Source organism: Physeter macrocephalus, chromosome 20 (genome assembly GCF_002837175.3).
Source record: "Physeter macrocephalus isolate SW-GA chromosome 20, ASM283717v5, whole genome shotgun sequence".
Lineage (NCBI taxonomy): Eukaryota > Metazoa > Chordata > Mammalia > Artiodactyla > Physeteridae > Physeter > Physeter macrocephalus.
In genome coordinates, this window is record NC_041233.1 from 23,770,560 (window position 1) to 23,792,587 (window position 22,028).

At 38.9% G+C, this 22,028-nt stretch overlaps 1 protein-coding gene across 4 annotated transcripts in view; it reads right to left on the bottom strand.

The window, feature by feature from the left end:
* Positions 1 to 2,398: 2,398 nt before the first annotated feature.
* Positions 2,399 to 22,028, bottom strand: part of ASCC1 (activating signal cointegrator 1 complex subunit 1) — a 102,285-nt gene continuing 82,655 nt past the window's right edge. For all 4 annotated transcript variants that reach the window (XM_007104464.4, XM_007104467.4, XM_028480955.2 and 1 more), the window contains 2 exons: positions 4,074 to 4,232; positions 2,399 to 3,016 (listed from right to left, as the gene is read on the bottom strand). In XM_007104464.4, coding sequence (XP_007104526.1) covers positions 4,116 to 4,232 — 117 coding nt within the window. In that variant the 3' untranslated portion in view covers positions 2,399 to 3,016; positions 4,074 to 4,115. The remainder of the gene's footprint in view (positions 3,017 to 4,073; positions 4,233 to 22,028) is intronic.

The window sequence follows — 22,028 nt, forward strand, 5'->3', positions numbered from 1 at the left end:
GGCACGTGGGATCCTCCCAGACCGGGGCGCGAACCCGGTTCCCCTGCATCGGCAGGCGGACGCGCAACCACCGCGCCACCAGGGAAGCCCCTGGATGAGGAAATTTTTTTAAACAAATATTTAAATTGAAGCATAACACTGGAAAAAGCATAAGACAAAGTAGATAGCTTGATGATTTTTCACACAGTAGTCTTATTTTACCTTTGTTTGAGAGATCATTTTATTAATAACAACAAAAAAGTTACTGATAAACAACCACGACAGCAGCCCCTTTTCTCACCTATAGCATCCTTGGGTTTTGCTATCCATTTTCCTGTAAGCATCAAGACAGAATCTGAGGGTGTTCCTTAACTCAATACCCCTCTGGTACCATCAGGTTCTCTCTGGCACCAGGTAAAGCGCACAGTGCAAGAGCAAACCTGAACCAAGCTTTGTGTCATTATGAAGCTGGATTCTCATCCGTGTCCAATTTAGTAAACTCAAGTTCACTTAAAAAATAACCATTATAGGACTTCCCTGGTGGTCCAGTGGTTAAGAATCTGCCAATGCAGGGGACACAGGTTCAAACCCTGGTCCGGGAAGATACCACATGACATGGGGCAACTAAGCACGTGCACCACAACTACTGAGTCTGCACTCTAGAGCCCACGAGCTGCAACTACTGAGCCCGCACGCCACAACTACTGAAGCCTGCACACCGCAACTACTGAGCCAACGCACTGCAACTACTGAAGCCCACACGCTCTGGGGCCCGTGTGCCACAACTACTGAGTCGGGTGCTGCAACTACTGAAGCCCGCGCGCCTTAGAGCCCATGCTCTGCAACAAGAGAAGCCACCACAATGAGAAGCCCGTGCACTGCAACGAAAAGTAGCTCCCACTCGCTGCAACTAGAGAAAATCCCACATGGAGCAATGAAGACCCAACACAGCCAAAAATAAGTAAATAACCATTATAAGAAACATTTATCATGTTTCTACCAAGGGTATGGAGTTCATTTGGGGGTAACTCATTGTGCCCCTTCAAAAAAACACCAATATTATTCTCCATAACAAAGTTCCTTATATAATAACATAGATCTTGTGTAATAATCATGGTGAGAGATTTTTTTCCCCTTCTCCTCTTAGAGGAGTTGAGGGTGAATTCAGTGCCTCAAAAGCCAACTGGAGCGATGTTAGGTGCAATTTAACTCTGTTTCAGTGCAGAATGAACTGCAAAGTGGTAATACTAAGGGAGACTGGATTATAAGCACAGAAGTAAATCCTCCATCCTTGACCCCATTACAGTTTGGTGAAAGGGGACCTGGAATCTTGAAAAATTCTTTTAGCTCCATCAAAAATTATTTGCTCTCTAACACTGTCGCTCTTCTCTAAAAGGTCTACATCAAAACTACCTGCTACTCCCCCTTCTACAACAGTAATTTAAAGTGTACTTTCTTTAGAGCTACATTGTCTCAAAAATTTGTCTACTGGCTTCTAGAAAGAAAACTTAAAACATAAAATTTTTTTTCCAATTCTACCAGTACCTACAAACTTACAAAACAAACAAAAATACATAAGCACACACTCTATTAACCATCAGAATGATGATGTCACCATATCACATAGCTGCTGGAAAACTCCACTTTACAAGCATGAGAGAATGAGAGTGAAAAAGACAAATAACTTGTGAAAAATTACTTAACAGTATGATAAGTCATTAAATGCAGAGTTACCTCTAAATACTAAATAACAGAATTTCTAATTCTGTTAAGAATTTAGCATTTGATATATAAAGTTACATTTTCCAAAGACAAAAATTTTTTTCCTAAAAACGTAAGTCATACCTCTGATACTCAAAAGAAGACATCTTTACTTCCTGGTCAAGGTTACCCAATGGCAGCTGTCAGAAAGAAATCAGTAAGACAGAAGCGGGACCAAGAAGAGATGAGGGCACTGAATTTCAGTCGACTCTGCTATTCAATACTACCTCTGGGAGCACTCATTCCCATATGCCATTTAACAATCAGAGGTGAGTGAGGTAAAAGCTCAACTTAAATTAAAAAATGAATATTACCAGTAGAAAGCTTTTTTGGGAAAAACCAACCCTGCAGGCAGCAATACGTAACTCCTGGATGAAAAATATGCTATGCTATTGAGTAAGTGATGGCAGCAATGTATCCCAACACACACTGACTAAGGGGGTCAAACTGAAACTATATAATAATACTAAAAGAAAAACACAGTTACTTTAGAAATTCATTTATTCACAAATCATCTGTGCAGTCACATTGATAACAAATCTCTGAGTGTTATACACAGCCCTTACCATGTTGTGGCCTTATTAACACACGGGATTCAGAATCATACTTCTCAAATAGAAAGTAAGAATCAAGATTAAGACTAAGGAATGAAGGAAAGAGAGAGGCCATGGAGGGAGAAAGGCTGTGAGGGGGTAGAGATGAGAGGTAACAGTGAGGCTGGAGCTCCCCAGCAGAGAGTGTGGCAGGACTGATGGGTGGGGCAAACCTGTGCTGGGAGCTCCCTCCCTTTGCTGGTCTGCAGCAAGGAAGGAGTGAGTGCCTTCTGTGGCTGACACTCTCCCAGGGAACTCTGCATAGTCCTGCTGGTATCACCATTGTTTTGATTGCTGCTGCCCTGAGAAGTAAACAGAAAAGAGCTACAATACTGCAGCTCCATCAGTGGCATGGGAAGGCGAGGGTTAGGGTAGGGTGAAGGAACAGGAATCTAAGAAATATAAAAGGTACCAACTTCAGAAGAAAAAGGACAGATAAAAGTAAAAGGTAAAAACTTTACCAGTTATTTTGCTAAAGTTTAAATTCTAAGTAGTAAAGGAATTGAAAGCAGGGTCTCAGATATTTGTACACACATGTTCATAGGGCATTATTCACAACAGCCAAGAAGTGGAAGGAATCCAAGTGTCCATCGATGGAAGACTGGATGAACAAAATGTGGTTCAGTCAGCCCTCCATATCCATGGGTTCCACATCCGTGGAGTCAACCAACTGCAGACCAAAACTATTTGGAAAAAAAATTACAGAAAGTTACAGAAAGGAAAACTTGAATTTATTGTGTGCCGGCAAATATTTACATGGCATTTACATTGTGTTTGGTATTATAAATAACTTGAGATGATTTAAAGTATACAGGAGGGTATGCATAGGTTATATGCAAATATTATGCCATTTTATATAAGGGACTTGAGAATCCACAGATACCAAGGGAAGTACTGAAACCAAAGGAAACCGAGGGGTGAGTATGTATATACATCGGATGGAATATTACTCAGCCTTAAAAAGGAAGGAAGTCCTGACACATGCTACAAAATGGATGAACCTTGAGGACATTATGCTAAGTAGAATAAGCCAGTCACAAAAAGACAAATACTGTATGATTCCACTTATATGAGGTATCTCAAGTAGTCAAATCCATAGAAAGAGAAAGCAGAATGGTGGTTGCCAAGGGCCTGGGGGGGTGGGGGGCAAGAAGAGTTGCTTAAATGGGTACAGAGTTTCAGATTTGCAAGACGAAGAAGTTCTAGAGCTATTTCACAACAATATGAATATACCTAACACTACCGAACTGTATATTTGAAAATGGCTTAAGATGGTAAATTTTAGGTTATGTGTTTTTTACCACAATAAAAAACAAATTCTGGGTATTGATTAAAAGGGGGAAGGAAAAAATACAAACCTTCTACAATCTATAGATATTATCTAGGTGGAGAGATTAATAAGATCACACATCTGTAATTCTCTTTCAAAGTATTAATATAAGAGTTTAATGGCTGAGGCAAAATCAGTAGGTATATAAGAAATAATGCAAATCTGAGCTCCACTGGGCTTCAGAGGTACATTTTCAGAGAAGAGCTTTGGAAAGAGAGGTAGACCCTGTGAAAGATGAACAAGCTAAGGGTTAATGTTCTCCCTGTGCTCACAACCATCTCGCTGACAGTGCGATGACTGTGGACCACCATTAGACACCATGGTATCCTTGGAGAACCACCCAGGAAAATTATCACCCAATTTCCACATCCCTCCTTGGCAATTAAAATGATGATACTTTCCCTCAGCACCTTGTGAGGATGTTCAATTTCCAGTGTTTTCCAAGATCCACCTCAGGAGAAGTCAATTTGTCCACAGGAGGCATAGTTTCCAAAGCTGTCTACTGTGAACCTCTGAGAGATGTGAATTGAATTGAGCTTTAGGGTACCAAAGCAGAAGTTCTCAAATAGCTGAAAAGGAAGAATAAAAACTCAAAGTGAATATCCAAAGAAAATCATAGATGAAAATATTAAACATCAGATTCTCTTGTAAAAACACCACAACAATCCCGACAAACCTCCTGTGCTTTCTTTTCAGTATTTATTTTGAAAAATGATCCTGGAGAGGAGGGACAGGAGCGGGAGTGAGAAAAAGAACAGCAGCTCTTCGTTGATTAATTGAAAAGCCTCCTCTGACAAAATGCACTAGAGAAAGAGGTCTGAGGAGTCAACTCCAAAATGTATCTATTGAGCAGATATGACCAGGAACTTGTAACAAACATCCTAGGGCCATACCCTGATCCACAGGGCCTAACAAAGCTGCTTCTATGACTTTCAGTTACTGACCACGCAGGATGTTAGTTTTGTTACAACCAGGATAAAATTTGATATAATATATTCCCCCACCTCCTCAACAACATTTATTAGAAACAGTGACTAAAATAAACAGAAGATAAGGTTCCTGCCCTACAAATAATTCTGATAACCCATCAAGGAGTACAGAACACTTTTGCACACAAAACAGCCAGAGGAACACTTCTATTGAATGATATAACAAGTACAAATGATAATATTTATCAAAAACCTTTCATTAGACTTTGGATTCAAGCCAGCATCCTAAAGTAAATGCTCTTTACTACAATTCTTTATTTTAAAAGCTTTCAACTTTGTCAGAGGGAGGGATGAGCCACACTCTGAGAAAGACCTGCTCTTGTGATTAGCACATTTACAAGGCAGAATGCAAAATGACATCAGAATTCGTTGAGGAAAATTAAGCCACACTGCTTAGATAAGGAGTGTCAAAGAGTAAAGGGCTGACCTTCTTCTGTTAGGATGGAAGAGTTGCTCTTTCTTAAAATGTCAGCACAATCCTGAGAAAGCCTTTCAGTACGTGAACCAACAATGCTTGAGTAGAACCTAAAGTTGAGACCTTTGCACATTAGCAAGTGACTGTCTTGTCTCTTCAATTATTTTTATAGTATCTCTATAGCCACGGACTTCAGCCACTGTCACCTTTCCTCTTCCTGCAATTAATGGCCTAGCGAAATGGCCAGGGTTCATTTAAAGTCTAACTTTATAAAGCCCAGTAAATACTGATTCTTCAACATGACATCAACTTGACCCCAAAGATCTATTTAGAGGTTGTGTGCTGCACTGTCTTGTCTTTCAGAAAGGTGATCAGCTCTTGCCTGCATTGATTTACACAATTAACTTCTCTTCCTGGCTTCAGCAGCCTGTTCAAACCATATCCACCCTTTTGTGTAAAGAAATACAGCCCGAAATGTTTATCGGCTAATCCCTTTGCTGAACGTTAATTTGAAGTGAAAGCCATGCCAACAAGACTGACAGATTTACAGCTTTACAAACTGAAGCCTTCTAGGTACAAAGAAGACATAACCAAAGGGGCAATAAAAGACAAGGCAAAACAAAACTAAAAGGGAACTCATAATACTTTCAACAAGTTAGTTTTTAGGGATTAGCAGTCCATGGTTCTTCTCTTTGTACCTACGCTTCCAAGTGATGGAGACACCACAGCTAGGAGCTGGAAAGTACTTACCTCTGACTTCACTTTGCCTTTTAAATACTTATAACCTCCAGATGGCATGATTTGCCAGGGAGATTTCTCATGCTTTAGGTTTGAAGCAAAGAGTAAATACGGTGATAATGAAGTTAGCTGGGATGTGATTTCAATGCAGTAATTACACAAATTAAGAGAAGACTGAACACAAATTCTCGTGCTCCTCTAAGACAAGAGCAGCAGGTGGAAAGACTGAAGTCAGTCTAAACTTATGACAGGCACGTGGGAGCTGGGTGGCTGCGGACAGATGATACCACCCATGGTACAAGATCAGAATGGGTAAAGACTCAATAAGATGAACAAGTCAAAGTACCTTCCTTGTAAACTGTAAAGCACTCCTGAAAAGTAAATATTTCCTAAGATGTTTACAACATCTCTCTGCTCTTCTTAACCTGTCCTTGTTCTACCTTCATAGGCTGCCATCTTCTTCTGCACCTTTTGATAACATCATAATCAAATGGATTTCTTATCCAAAGTCCCTAGTGCAAGGCCAAGCTTCATTTTAGCCTTTCCTGTCCCCATGTTCTTGTTCTCTCTGTTTATGATGCTTTAGTAACAATTTTTCATAGTTATTTTATTGTTTAGTCATTCTTTTATCTTTAGTCTTAAGCTTCTCTTTTAGTTCTGCCAATTACTTCTGGTGACTTGTTAAAATATAAGCTCTACATAAGGAAGATCTTTTATGTTCTTCAAAGCTGAATCCCACTATATGCTGTATCTATGCATATGATCAATAAGCATTTGTTGGATAAAATGACAACAAAATCGAATGTTGGAGATGTCTGTGTACTTCGTGTAGGCAAAGAGAAAACTATAACATGGCCTTGTTTAGATGGATATAAAAATCTCATTTATAGATTACCACCTAGGAATCTTTGAACAAGACTTACCCAATGGTATTACCTCTAATGTAACTTCAACTGTAACTATTTGTGAAGGAAGAATTTATAGTTATTAGTAATGGAAATTTCACATATTCCTTTAAATTTCTATGTGCTTCTTATTTGTCAAAGCCTAGTCTTAGCTCAAATTTCTGATCTAGAATGTCACTGAGTACCTGATAGTGTGCATTTTCACGTAAAGAGGCATATGATGTGGTGTTGTCTCCCAGGCAACTGCCATCTGGTTAGGGAGATGGGGTATGTGTCAGAAGAGAGGCATGTTGATGACACTGGGTATGTTTACCTTGTGAAAAGTTACTGTATTATGTATTCAATTAAAGTTTACCTAAAACAATATAGGTGGCAAAGGTTAAGTGTGGGAGGAGAGGTACAGGCAATTAATAAATGCAGCGGGAAGTAAGAAAACAATGGATGTAGAGGGGTGGGGCATCTAGAAAAGCCATCTGGAAGAGTCAGAAACTGAGCTGGGCCTTGTAGCAAGTCTAAGACTTAGTGACGAGGAGGAGGGAGGGCAGCATGAAGGCAAAAATGGGTATGGAGGGTCAAGTAGACCAGGTTAGATGTAATGGTGGGTTCCTAAAGAGAAGCAGTGAGAAGACTAAGGCTAGAGACATAAGGAGGGAAAATCAGATTAAGGGGGGCCCTGAGGGTCAGGTTCAGAAGTTAGACTTCATTCTAGAGGGTGGGGAACCACTGAAGGCTTCTGAGTAAGCTGGTGGCCCAAGATGAAAACGAAGGGAAATTAATCTGGGTGTGGCATATTGATTGTGCTGACTGGAGAAAGGAACAAGAGAAGAAAGAAAAGGAGACCAGGGTAGCAGTTAAACTGTGAGATACTGAGTGTCTATTGACTAAAAATAGTAGTAGTGGGCCTGGAAAGATTGGAGCAGATGTGAAATACTATGAATGAAACACAGAACAGACTCTGATTTTCTGGATGAGAGGAAGGAGATACAAAAAGAAGATGAGAAAAGTCATGGATGACAGGGTAAAGGGATATGTGAGGGTACCATTGATAGCGACAGAACATTTCTGAGTGGGAGCTATTTTATGGGGAAAAACAAAAAAAAATTCAGATCTGTTTACACACTCATTCTGTGTCTCTAGCTGTGTGTCTCAAGCCCTTCTCCAACCAAGGGGTGGCCTGCTATGCTCTGAGAATATATATTAAAGACATGAAATCCGTAGCACAGTTAAAGTGGAAGCACATCACCACAAAAACTTTACAACTATTTTTTAAATTGAGTAGTAGTTCTCTATGTATTAGGGAAATGAACTCTTTGTGTGATGAATTGCAAATATATTTTCCCCCAATTTGTCATTTGACTTCACTTATGGTGATTTTTACCACATCAATTTAAATTTTTATAAACTCAAATATATCATAACAGATTTTTAAAACAAAGTTACCTAATGCCAATATTGTTATATATTAAAAAATCAAGGTGAACAACAAATATTTATGTTGACAACAATACTAATGAAGTAAAGATCATAAGAGCTAAAGTCTACTGAGCAAGCATGCATGCCAGGCATTATACTTCGGGCTCTATGTGATTATCTGACTGCCTCCTCACAACCCCAAGAAGTAGATACTATTATTAACCCCCATTTTAGGGTTGAACCTGAAATTTAAAAGGCTAAAGTAACTTGCCCAAAAATACATAGCAAGTAAACAGTGGAAAATTGACATTCATAAAGCTGGAAAAGAAAAAAAAAAAGGAAATTAAGATTCAAACCCAGAACCTATATACAAAACAGAAATAGACCCACAGACATAGAAAACAAATTTATGATTACCAAAGGGGAAAGGGGGGAGAGGGATAAATTAGGAGTTTGGGATTAACATATATACACTATTATACACAAAATAGATAGCCAACAAGGACCTACTGTATAGCACAGGGAACTACACTGGATATTGTGTGATAACCTACAAGAGAAAAGAATCTGAAAAAAAAAAGATATATATGTATGTATAACTGAATCACTTTGCTGTACACCTGAAACTAACACAACACTGTATATCAACTATACTTAAATAAACAGAAAAAAAGATTCAAACCCAGGTAGCCTAACTCTGAAGTCTGAACTCTTTAACCTCTGTACTCTACAGCCTCTCCTTGTGGGTGATGCCCCTTAAAACCTGGTCCTGTTAAACCACAGAGATTAAGCTTGACTCACAAAACTCCCAAAGACTGAAATGAACATATTTTTTCCTTGTTATTCCTACTTTCATTGTCACTTCTTATCCTGGACCTCGTTTAAGAATCAGATGGCTCTAGTTCAGCTAGAAGAATTTTAATTGAATTCTGGATGAAAATAAGCACAAATCAACTAAATGGCTCCATTTAATTAGGTACCTGAATAGAGAAGAGGAAAAAGCTTAAACTACAAGTTCAAAAAAAGAAAAAAGAAACATGGTTGCTCTTTATAGGCTAAAGTAGTTCAAGAAGAGCAAAGTGGTCTATTGTTTAGAAAATAAAAGACCTAACAGGAAAAATTTAAATTAAAAAAGAACCATGGCAAGGTATTTAAATCATATTGAGTTTTTCCCCCTCACTGTTGTTTTATAACAATTCCTTGGGGATTTTGAAACCTAAACCTTTTTCTTTCTGAAAACATTTCTCTCTGACGCACACACCCTGTTGTGTTGGAAGCCAGCATTTTTTAAAGCCTGTCGTAAAGGAACAAAACAATGAACAGCTGCACAAAACTACAAATATTTGATAAGGAAACAAACATAGAATTTAAGACTGCCAATATTTGTGATATCACTTGTAAGTAATAAGTACTGATTTGGACAATTTAAGAAAATTTAAAACCCAAGTAAGTGTAAGTATGACATTTGAAAACTGTTAAGCATACAGCTGCTATCCTTTATTGACTACTCACAGTTATCTTCAGAAAATTAAACAAAATTTTCCTATTACCAAGTAAAAAGACAAATGTGGACCACCAAGATGAAAGGTTGTTGATCAAAACCAAAGCTTCCCTGACAGAATCTCAAGACAAAGATCTAACCATCCTGCTGTCCCTTCCTCACATGATCTGTGAAGCCTACCATTTTTAGTTTGTACATGTTTGTTTCCTAGGGAGAACACAGAAGAAATTATTGATTTCTGATAGTGTAGTGGTATACAATGAAAGAAAACAAGAAGCAAGATTTAAGGGCTAACTGTGGTCATTTTCCCTTGCATTCATTTCAGACCTCCTACTCCTTCCTCTCAGGTTCTATGACACAACAAGACCAGAAATAATTCCACGTGACTAGGCTGTAAAGATGAGCATCAAAATCTCAGCGAGAGGTGGGGAGGAGAGTAAAGAGGAACCTCCTAACATCTGTGACCTCAAGCTACAAAACTGAATGAATGGTCAATCCTCAACAGCATAATGACAGACATGTTGGGGATCCCTGTCCATTGGGCTTCCCAAATGAGGCTCTCTCTCTTTCTTCAATCTTAGACAAAGTAGTGGTCACTCTCTTCAAAGATCTCTCCTTTAAGAAAATCTATTTCTTGTGCTGGGTGGCCTCAGTGAACTATTTGCTATCTGATTTGACTTCAAAAAGAGGAAATTCAGTTTTGAAGTCGAAAATGAAGATTCAAAATATGTAAGTCCTGGCAAAAGAAATAAAAGCAAAAATGAACAAATGGGATCTAATTAAATTTAAGAGCTTTTGCACAGCAAAGGAAACCAGTGACAAAATGAAAAGACAACCCAATGAATGGGAGAAAATATTTGCAAATGATATGGCTGACAAGGGGTTAATAGCCAAAATATACAAACAGCTCATACAATTCAATAACAAAAAAACAACCCAATTAAAAAATGGGCAGAAGACCTGAACAGACATTTTTCCAAAGATATACAGATGGCTAAAAGACACATGAAAAGATGTTCAACGTTAATTATCAGGCAAATGCAAATCAAAACAACAATGAGATAACACCTCACACTTGTCAGAATGGCTACCATCAAAAAGTCTACAAATAACAAATGTTGATGAAGATGTGGAGAAAAGGGAACCCCCCTACAAGGGACCCGCCCCCCCTACAAGGGAACCCCCCTGTAAACTGGTGCAGCCACTATGGAAAACAGTATGGAGGTTCCTTATAAAACTAAAATAGAGTTACCATATGATCCAGCCATTCCACTCCTGGGTATATATCCCCCCAAAATTTAAAAACACTAATTCAGAAAGATACATGTACCTTAATGTTCATAGCAGCACTATTACATCATAGCCAAGATATGGAAGCAAACTCAGTATCTATCAGCAGATGAATGAATAAAGAATGTGGTATATACATATATTTGTGTGTGTGTGTGTGTGTGTGTGAGTGTGTGTGTGGGGTATATACAGGAATATTACTGTGCCATAAAAAAGAATGAAATTCTGTCATTTGCAACAATATGGATGGACCTAGAGAGTATTATGCTTAGTTAAATAAGTCAGACAGAAAAAGACAAATATATGTTATCACTTATATGTAAAATCTAAAAAATAAAAGAAATGAATGTATATAGCAAAACAGAAACAGACTCACAGATATAGAAAACAAACTAGTGGACATCAGTGAGGAGAGGGAAGGGGGGAGGGGCAAGATAGGGGTATGAGATTAAGAGACACAAAATACTATGTATAAAACAGATAAGCAAAAAGGATACATTGTACAGCACAGGGAATTACAGCCATTACTTTGAAATAACTTTTTTTTTTTGGCCGCACCATGTGGCATGTGGGACCTTAGTTCCCCCAACAGGGATCAAATCCACACCCCCTGCAGTGTAAGCACGGAGTCTCAACCACTGGACCACCAGGGAAGTCCTAAAATAACTTTAAATGGAGCATAATCTATAAAAATACTGAATCACTCTGCTGTACACCTGAAACTAATATTGTAAATCAACTATACAGTTTTTTAAAAATTTTATTTATTTTTGGCTGCACTGGGTCTTCATTGCCGCGCGCAGGCTTTCTCTAGTTGCAGTGAGCAGGGGCTACTCTTCATTGCGGTGCATGGGCTTCTCACTGCGGTGGCTTCTCTTCTTGCAGAGCACGGGCTCTAGGCGCGCGGGCTTCAGTAGTTGTGGCTTGCGGGCTCTAGAGCGCAGGCTCAATAGCTGCGGCGCATGCGCTTAGTTGCTCCGTGGCATGTTGGATCTTCCCACTGCACCACCACGGAGGTCCTTATACAATTTTTTTTTAATGTTAAGTCCTATGAAATTTATAGTCATTCCTGGTATGTGCAAGTTAAACTAACCCTTAGTACATAATCTGGTACAAATGAAAGTAAGTACTGGTGTTCAATTAATGCAAGGATTTAGAAGGATGCAGGCGGGTCCTGTTTCTCCCCCAAGAAGGGATGATTTCTATTGTTTTCATGTATGGCAATTAGACTTCTGAAACCTAAAGTAAACAGGAATGGCAAATGCACCCTACTTTGAAGTTTTCCCAGTGTTTTTCTTCTATAATCTGTTTTACCAACTTCTATTTCTCACAATTACCCCCTGTTTACAGATAAAAGTAACAGTAATAACACTATTTTGTACTTAATAATAATGCTCCCCCACCTACCTCCCTACCAGGGATGGTATGAGGATGAATGGAAGACAGTCTGACAAGCACTTTGAGCCCTTTGGAAGGCACTCCCACAGGAAGCCTTGCTGAGGCCAAATAACACCTTTCATCTAAGGATCTAAAAAGTATCTCACAAAGCCCAGCTCATTAACCCTTCAAAAAATCACTGTGACATAAACCAGAGCTCAGCATTATTATCCCCATTTAAAAGATAAGAAACAGAGACAGGCTAGGACCACTAACAATGTGATATAAATTTAAGAGTTCCTGGGACCAGGCCTAGAACACAGGCCAGCAGAAGGCCATGTCCACATGGCAGTGTGCATTTGTCTCACAATCTGAATAACAAATCTGTACCAAAGAATGCCAAGTGGGGAAGAAGTCCCATCCTTGGGCTATGCATATGCAATCAGACAGCAAAGGAAGCATCCACTTGGTTTTGTGGCCAAGAAAGACAAGTAATGTGAAAAAACTATAATCACAGCCCTTGGAAAATTCTAATTGAAAAACAACAAAACAAATAATGGTATATTTCAGAAGCATTCTTCACGAAATTGTACCTCCAGGTACAAAAATGGTAAGACTTTAGGTAGTAAACAGAAAGATATGGACAACAGACTAAAAATATAATAGATTTGAAAACTATCACAGCTCTTCATATGTCATATTGCCAATGTCACTTAGAATTAGGATCACAAGTAAGTTTTTTCTTTTCCCACAGGTAAGTTTTGTTTGTTAAAATTCCCCAAACCTAAAAAAATGATTCTGAGTTTCTGCCAAGGTACCAGGCAATTCAAATTCTCAAGCCTTCCCGTACCTTGCATTTTTCTTCTGGCTATGTGCAAGATTACTCTTGAAGAGAGCAAATATGAGAGATGTGAAGAGACAAGAAGGAAAATGGTGATCTAACACATCAGGTCAAAAACACCTTCCATCTACTTGAAAAATATTTATACAGGCTGCACTCACATTGATTCTTTCTAAATCATCACAAAAGAACACAATGGAGCCTATTCACACTAAGGTAAGCCATGTCCCTCTAGGCATACATAAACATACCCAACTTCACCTGGAAACCAAAGGTAGAAGCTTCTTTTCTATTGAAGAGAGAGATCAAAACAGTTCTTAGGGCAAACTAGACTTCAATGCTTTCCTATCAATAACCACAGAGCTACTCTCTCCCTGAATTTCTCCATCTTTAAACAGGGACAATACCTTACCTTACAAGGATATTCTGCAGTTACAGGAAGATAAATTATCAGATGGAATTTTGAGCTCTATTATTGTCACTCACCAACTACAACGTCCAATGCATCATTACAGGATAAAAAGCAGCTTCCTTAAAAGAAAAAAAGAAAAGGTCTAGAAGGAACTCTGATAGCTTACAGTCTCTGCAGTCATCAACTGGTTTCACAGGGCTATATTTTTAAAGAATAGAATAGAAATATCTACTTCAGAATAAAAGACAATGTGATTGTTAGGTGGTTACTAGCCTAGAGTCATCTCCAAGTACAGCCCTAACTCCGCCTGAGATACCACATCTAATCTGAAACCTCAAACTGCAGTGATCAGTGGTGAGAGAGCCAATAATGATAGCTAATAACAGCCAATAAAAATAGGACATAATGTACTTCCAAAAGGCCGGGGGCACCTCAGACCAAGGGAGCAAGTCAAGGCCAGTCTGTGGGAGGAGTAATTCTTATCATCAATTACCTCTAAAAGGAAAGAGCAAGAAGAATGTAATCAGTGGATCAGCTACGATTTTTTCAACCTATCAGCACATCACTCCTGCTTTGGGCATCTCCATTAAAACAGTACCAAAAAGCTTGCATGTCACCAGAGCCCAAGTCTCCCCACTGACTGCAGTGGCATAGGAATGTTATCAAGCTGCTCACACAGAATGGGAACGTGAACTTCCCTCTTTGATTCTGCTCTCCCAAACCACCTGCCTCTCCCAGCTGCAGAGCACGAGGAATGTTATAGGCCTGACCTGAAGAGGCGCCAGGCAGAAGCCAAACAGCCAGGGAATGAAAGCTTTAAAACCTCCTTCAAATAATTACGCAGGGTTGCACTTTTGGATGTTTGGCCTGAGCCTCACTGCTGACGTGAGGATTATCAAGTTTAAGACTCTGCTGGTAAGGCCAAATGACCTATCAGAGAGTGAATTAAAACTGCTATATACAAACAGGATGCCAGGCAGTTCTGCTGAGCACCTCAATACTCAAAATGCCAAAGGACTTCCCCTCCCTGCAGAGTCTTTCAGTTTTAAAAAGTAGCAATAAAAAAATGTGGGTGGAGGTAGGAGGCAGAAGAGAAGAGGCTGTGCTGACATGGCTGAAGAACCCAGACCTCATCTCAGCACACAGCAGCATGCTCTGCTGGTTTCCACAGCAGCAGGTAGAATTAGCATCAGAGATGGGCTGCTGGGAGTTGAGTTTGCTGCAAAATTTCTTCCAGAGAAAGCCCTGCCTTCAGGCATGGATATTACTGCTTCACCAGGGAAAAACTGCCCCAGGTGGCTGCTGGCTAGCAGGATCTCTTCAATGCCCTAAGCCTGTGACCACCAACCCTAAGGGCAGATGCCCTTTCAGAACTAATCTAGGTAACATTTCCGCAGACAAATTCTTTCCCTCAGAAGGAGGCTGCTTAATGCTCATTCAAATCTGTTACCACTCTTACTTTCAGTTTGGTCATCTTCCCTCAGGGATTCCCTCAAACAAGAGCAACAGGAGGTTAAGTGTTCGATCTTTGTATTATATATGAGAAAGGAAGTGCAAGTCAGCAGAAAGGAGCAGAGATGATTTCTGCTCAGCCTGGGGGTCTCTAGGCAAATGGCTTTAGGGAGGCGGGGCACAAAGAGGCTGAATAGAGTGCCAAGTGACAAATTCAGAAAAAGAACAGTGAGAAAAGAGGAAAGGTCATCAGGTGCAGCCACCTCCACTCCAACTTTTCCAACAGGAGAACAGCAACAAGAAAAGTTAAAGAGCAAATCAGATGTCCCTCGCAACATCAGGCACCGGCAAGAGCATATATACATATAAATAAGAGCTGTCCAAAAAACAGCTGTTTGAAATGCTTCCTTGGAAGGTAAGAGAAAGGTTGCCACATGTTATCTTAGATTTTCAACTAAGTCATCTTATTAGACAACGAGACGTGAAATATTTTTGTCCTCTGTCAGGACCATAGGAAACCTGCCTTCAGTAGCACCACTGGAACATTATCTATTATGACACACACTTACTTACTTGTCTGTAATCCAGTCCAGATGGCCTCCTTCCCCTCTGCAAAGGTGTGGGCTAAATGTCAGACAAAAGGCCTTGGAAGAGGGATAGGGTTATCATCCCCACACACACCTCAGGAGTTGCAAGACCTCTACAATTTAACAAACTGGTATCAATGTTTTAACCTACAACTGAGAGCGCAAACTTTGAACTGGAATTCTGGTTGACTTACATCTTGTTTTTCTACTTTTATTTTGTAGTAATAATGTTCATCTATGAGCATTAGTTCTAAAACTGTTTCACCATTGAGATATGGGAAAGAGGACATGATTTCTTAAGAAATCGTCACAGCTTCATCGCATGGTGAACTTCACTCTCATTTCTTTTCTCTTTCCACAATGTCCTCTAACATTTGGAATAACACTTAGACATTGCTGGCACCAAGCCACCTAATCTAATACGGTTTCATTTGTTCTGGTCTCTAAACAATAGGCTGTCTCAAAGAAGACAGTGCCCTGTCACCATCTCTAGGTGCAGATTTATATTTGGTTACTGGTGTGTTTACACTGTAGCTAAAAAACCACAATGGAATATATACATACAATGGAATATTATTCAGTCTTAAAAAGAAACTAAATCCTGATACATGCTACAATGTATATAAAACTTGGAAACATTATATAACTGAAATAAGCCAGAATCAAGGTAAATACTGTATAATTCCACTTATATGAACTACCTATAGAGCCAAATTCATAGAGACAGTAAGTAGAATTATGGTTGCCAAGGGTAGAGGGGAGGGGAGAATGAAGAGTTATTGTTTAATGGGTACACGGTTTCAATTTGGGATGGTGAAAAAGTTCTGGAGATGGATGGTGGTGATGGTTATACGACAATGTGAACGTGCTTATTAATGACACTGAATTATACACTTAGTTAAAATGGTAAATCTTATGTATATTTTACAACTTAAAAAAAAAAAATAGACCGAAGTGAACCATGACCCAACTCCCTTCACTTGTGAACTACACCCAAAATGATATACTAGACCCCTACAAATGAATATATAAAAGAAATAAATATTCCCCACAATAATAACAGGCACCTTGTCAAAAGAGTTCATAGGAATGGGATCAGAGGGACCAAACAATCGAATGTTTATTCCCATCCCCCACAAATGCACCAAGCACGTAGCTTAGTGTCGTATCTTCAGCAGGTATCCAATAAAATACTTTTCATCCTGATAAAAACCAGAAATGATTTTAAGAAAAGTAATTTTAATCTCATAATTCTTTTTTACTCTTATTGTCTTTGCCTATTTCTTGTCTTTGTGTTAGGTTAGACTTTCCAAACCCATCATTCCCTGCCTGAGCCAAGACAAGGCATGAAGTATCCCAGTACCACTGCAAAGATGAATAACCAATAAACATAAATTCAAAAGAGAGTGAAGGGAGAAAAAAAAGAAACATCTTGTATGAACAGAGCAACAGACCAGGGAGGGTGCATCTTTCTAGAACAGATGTTGGCTCTGTCAAAAATCAGCCAACTGCTCATTTTCCAGTTTCATTTTAACGATGGTTGTGCCTCACTGACAGTCATATCTTTAGTTGCTCTCATCAGTGTTTTAAGATTTCACTTTCCAGGCAAAGTGACACATAAAACAAATTCAGAGGATAAGTTTTGGTGAAATACTGCTTGGATGTGAATCTTCCCCCTGCCCCCAACCCAATAATCTAAAACAAGATAGTACCAAACCAAACTGAAGCATTTCAAACTGCACTTTTCCTTATATATATCTGATGCTCCAAGAAATTGCTCAATCAATCACCTGTCAGAAGTCTTTCAGATTTTTAACATATAATACATTATTTCTATTACTAACAAAATATGAAAAGCCCCTAATGATTTCCTGCATCTCCCATTTGCTCAAGTTTTGTTTTGTAATCATCAAGAATGGAGGCAGACTGCAAAAGTGGAAAAGGGGGAAAAGGTAGTGGACTGCCTTCTGTTTTCATAGAAAGCCTAATAATACTTGTTATTTCTTTAAACCATGTATATGTATAACTTTTGTTTTTAAAAGAATGTAAGTTTCCTGATGGCAGGGACCAAGAGAGTCTTGTTCTATTAAAATCCCCAGTGCTCCACCTGAAGTAGCTGTTCAAAAAGTATTTGTTATTCAAGTAACTGAAGTCACCGTTCTTGAAGCTCTAAATGGCTCCTTGTAAGGCACAGCATTAAGATCACAATGCTTGTGATGCCTCCAGGGATTGCAGGCAGGGTCTGGCCCCTCCTCTCCCTGACTCTTCCTCTAGTGCCTGGTTCAGGTGCTCACATGCACATTGTTCCTTCCTGCCTCAGGAAATTTGCACATGCTGTTCCTGCTACCTAAAAAAGTTCTTCACCACCATCAGCTAGTTCTCTCCCATAAATCGGTTAGACTTCAGCTCAAATGTCACTTCCTCCAGGAGATCCTCCCTGTCTCCTGTCCCCCTCTCTTCACCAGCCTGATGGGGCATGGTAGGCCTATCCCAGTATCCCCAAGGACCTTGTAGGTTATGTTAAGGCAGTTACTCTTCTATCTAGAAGAGAACAGGGAGCCACCACCAAAGTGTTGCCAGCCAGGAAAGATAAGATCCAATATGCTGGTAGGTCTGGGGTTCAGAGAATTATGAACAGCAGCAAGCAGCTTACTTGGGACACAGATGACCCCTGCTCAACAAACAGTGGCCTCATCCTACCTCCCCAGGATACCTCCAGTAATTTCCTATGGTAGTGTTTTCCAGAATGGGGCATGACTATCACTGGGGGCTCTAGGGATAATTTTAGTGGCATATAACTGAATATTTTTCAAAGATTAACATATTTATTTCAATGGGGATATAAAAATAAAACTTGCATTCTAAACCCAGGGGGAAAAAAAAAAAGAATGGAGGCAGAGCCATATTTTATCACTAACAGAGCAAAGCAAGAGTGGCCGTATTTTGGCAAGATGTCTTGTCACAGGTTCCTTTCTAAATGCCACACTTTTCTACTACTCATGCTAATTTTATTTATTTATTTTTTTAAATTTATCTTTGGCTGCATTGGGTCTTCGCTGCTGCACACGGCTTTCTCTAGCTGCAGCGAGCAGGGGCTACTCTTCGTTGCGGTGCACGGGCTTCTCATTGCTATGGCTTCTCTTGTTGCAGAGCCCGGGCTCCAGGCACGTGGGCTTCAGTAGCTGTGGCACGTGGGCTCAGTAGTTGTGGCGCACGGGCTTAGCTGCTCCACGGCATGTGGGATCTTCCAGGACCAGGGCTTGAACCTGTGTCCCCTGCATTGGCAGGCTGATTCTTAACCACTGTGCCACCAGGGAAGCCCTATTCATGCTAATTTTAAAATTAACACAGGTTTACTTACAAGTTCACTGGTCTTTAGTTTTCATTCAATACTTTTTATTAATACATTCTGTAATAAGGCATAAATGAAAATGCAAAAGAAATCACTGTTCATGTTTAAAGTTAATTAGTGCACACCACAGAGAAACACAAAATTATTTTTGGATGTACTGTGAAATAAAAGGAATTTAAATGTAAATTCAAGCTCATTATTATTCCTATCAGCTGAACCTTGCTGATGTGAAGTAATAAAGTTGCAATCAAATTTAACTGAATAATGAACTTCACTTATTAATGGAGAATTGTGAGTATGAGTTACAGGTATATTTGACTTGGGACTCTCTTTTCTTGAATTTAGTAAACTAATTTTTAAAAAGAAACATTTGCTAGAAAAGAGTTAAGTAAATGAAAATTCAATAGGACTGACTGCTGTTAACTAAATATTTATGACATAAGTAATATATCTTGAAGGTCTATTAAATACAAGCATCATATGTAATCATAAAGCAGAAAGGGCACTGGGTGAAATAAAAAACTGAACTAAACACTAACCTTTAAGACAGTGGTCAGCAAACTTTTTCCATAAAGGGTCAGGTGGTCATACGTTGTTCGTCACAACTACTTAACTTTGGCACTGTGGCACAAAAGCAATCAGTGCATAAACAAATGAGGACAGCTGTGCTCCAATAAAATTTTATTTAGAGACCCTGATATTTGAATTTCATATAATTTTTACATGCCATAAATTATTCTTCTTTTAATTTTTTTCAACCATTAAAAAAATATAAACACCATTCATAGTTTGAGGGCCATACAACAAAACAGGAGACAGGCCAAATTTGGTCCTTAGACCATAGCTTGCAGGACCCTGCTCTGAGAGTTACAATTTCAAGTAAGGGGCAAAAAATATCCCCTTTGTCAAACAAAATCTTTTTATTTTCTTCTGCCAAAGGAAGATTCTATAGAAATTTATAGATTTCTGATTTCTATGGAAAACAGTTTTAGTTAGCGGATCCAGAAAAAGCTTCCCGAATGCTTGCCAGGCACAAGAGACATTGCTAAGCACTGAAAGGCACGTGAATGGTGTCTGCACAAAGTAAGGAGAGGAGGGAAGGCATTCAGAGATGGAAGCATGCCATAGACTGGGATGGTCCTTACCATTATGGAGGAGGTAACACCTGTACTGGACTTTGAAGAATGAGTAGGATTTGGATAGAACAAGATTGCAGTAAAAGAAAAACAGAGAGATAAGGACAAAACTTTAGGAAGTAGTCATACAAGGCAGTGAATTTAAAAAAAAAAAAAAACAGTAGAACCAGAAAAAGGAAAAAACTGCCACTGAAGCCAAGAGAAGAGAACATTTGAAAGAGAAAAGGGCTTAAAACTCTCAGTGTGGTTACTGGGAAAAATTAAAGTAGGTTAAGGCCCTGGACAAAAGGGGGCTACTGGTGCCTTTTTACAGTGCGGTTTCAGTGGAATGACAGAGCTGACAGATAGGTTTCACGGAATTAAATGGAATAGTTTGAAAAGGATGTTGGTGGGAAGAATGGCTTTAAAGAGAAATGGACTCTATTTTCTTAAATAAAACAAAACAAAAAACATTCTAGTAAAAGATGCAGCTACCTTATTAGTAGCTTGCTCAATATGAAACATCCTAATCAGGAAGTTGTTCCTTACATTAAATTCTTATACCCCTTGAAATCAAATGGGCCAAATTTTGTAGTAAGATCAGGAATTAACAGAAGTTACATCTATCCTAAATGCTGGAACAAAACATAGGCAAGACTTCAACAAACTTCTCTGGAAGATGGTTATTAAAAAAAAAAAAACCCACAACCATAACAAATGGTTAGTGTCCTATTCCTCTCCCAAGAGCATGTCTGTCTTTCCATCATCTTTTCTTTTCTTTTTTTTTTTATAATTTTTTACATTGATGTAGTTTCAGTCTTTCAGAAAAGTTACAAAAATAGTAAAGAGAATTCCTGAATACCTTTTACCTTTCTTTTTTTTTTTATAACCTACTTTAAGAAAAGCATTCTTTCACTGATTTCCTGGTTTTTGTTCTTTGTAATGTGGATACTGCCAACAAACTCTGGACATTCATTTTAAAAAGTGCTGGGGCCTAAGTAGTTTAGTTAATGTTGCCCATGATTCAGTCACAAGTTGTAGGAAAGAAAAGTGTAATATAGGCTCATTCAACAAAACTGTTTGGAATTCATTTGGCTTCTTTAATCTGTAGGTTTATGTCTTTCATCAGCTCTGGCCCATTCTCTCTCTCCTCTCCTTCTGGGACTCCAATTAAATGTATATTAGATCTTCTCACTCTATCTTATATGTCTCTTTTTCTCTCATCTGTAATTTTTACCTTTCCCCTCTGCCCATGCAACATGTTGGATAATTTCTTCTGACAATTTCCACTTCACTACTTCCCTCTGCAGCTGTATGTAATTTGCTAACTTGCTGCTAAACCCATCCACTGAGCTCTTAAGTTCAGTTACTGCATTTTTACAGTTCTAGCATTTCTACTTGGTTCTTTTCAAAACTGCTACATCACTTGTTCTTTGCAATAGTTCCCAATTACCTGATAAAAAAGTTGTTTTTAGCCTAAGTCTGATAATTCTAGTATTTCATGTCTTTATGAGTTCTGGATGTCTGTTTGCTTATGGTGAGTAGTTTCCTCATATGCCTAGTTATCTTTGTGTATTGGCTGTTTTGGGGGCAAAAGTTCCTTAGAAGAATATTTTTAGGCAGAGGGAAATAGAACTTTCTTCCAGAAAGGATTTTTCTTTACTATTGCCAAGTACCTGGGAACACTACCAGTCCAGAGGCTCTTTCATCCAAGTTCAAGACTCCAAGGTCTGTTTTCTCCTTTTAGAACCCTAATAGTTAATTTTTGTACTGCCTGAGGATCCTCTTTGTCAGATTTTTCCCTCATATTTTCTATCTCTCCACTTTGCCAGAGATTTCCTTAGCTTTATCTTCCAATCTTTAATTAATACATACATATGTGAGTATATATGTTATTTCTATGAATTCTCTTCTCACAGAAGCCTTTTCCACAACATCTTGCTTTTATTTTCCAAGTGAAATTCTCGAGAAAGTTGTA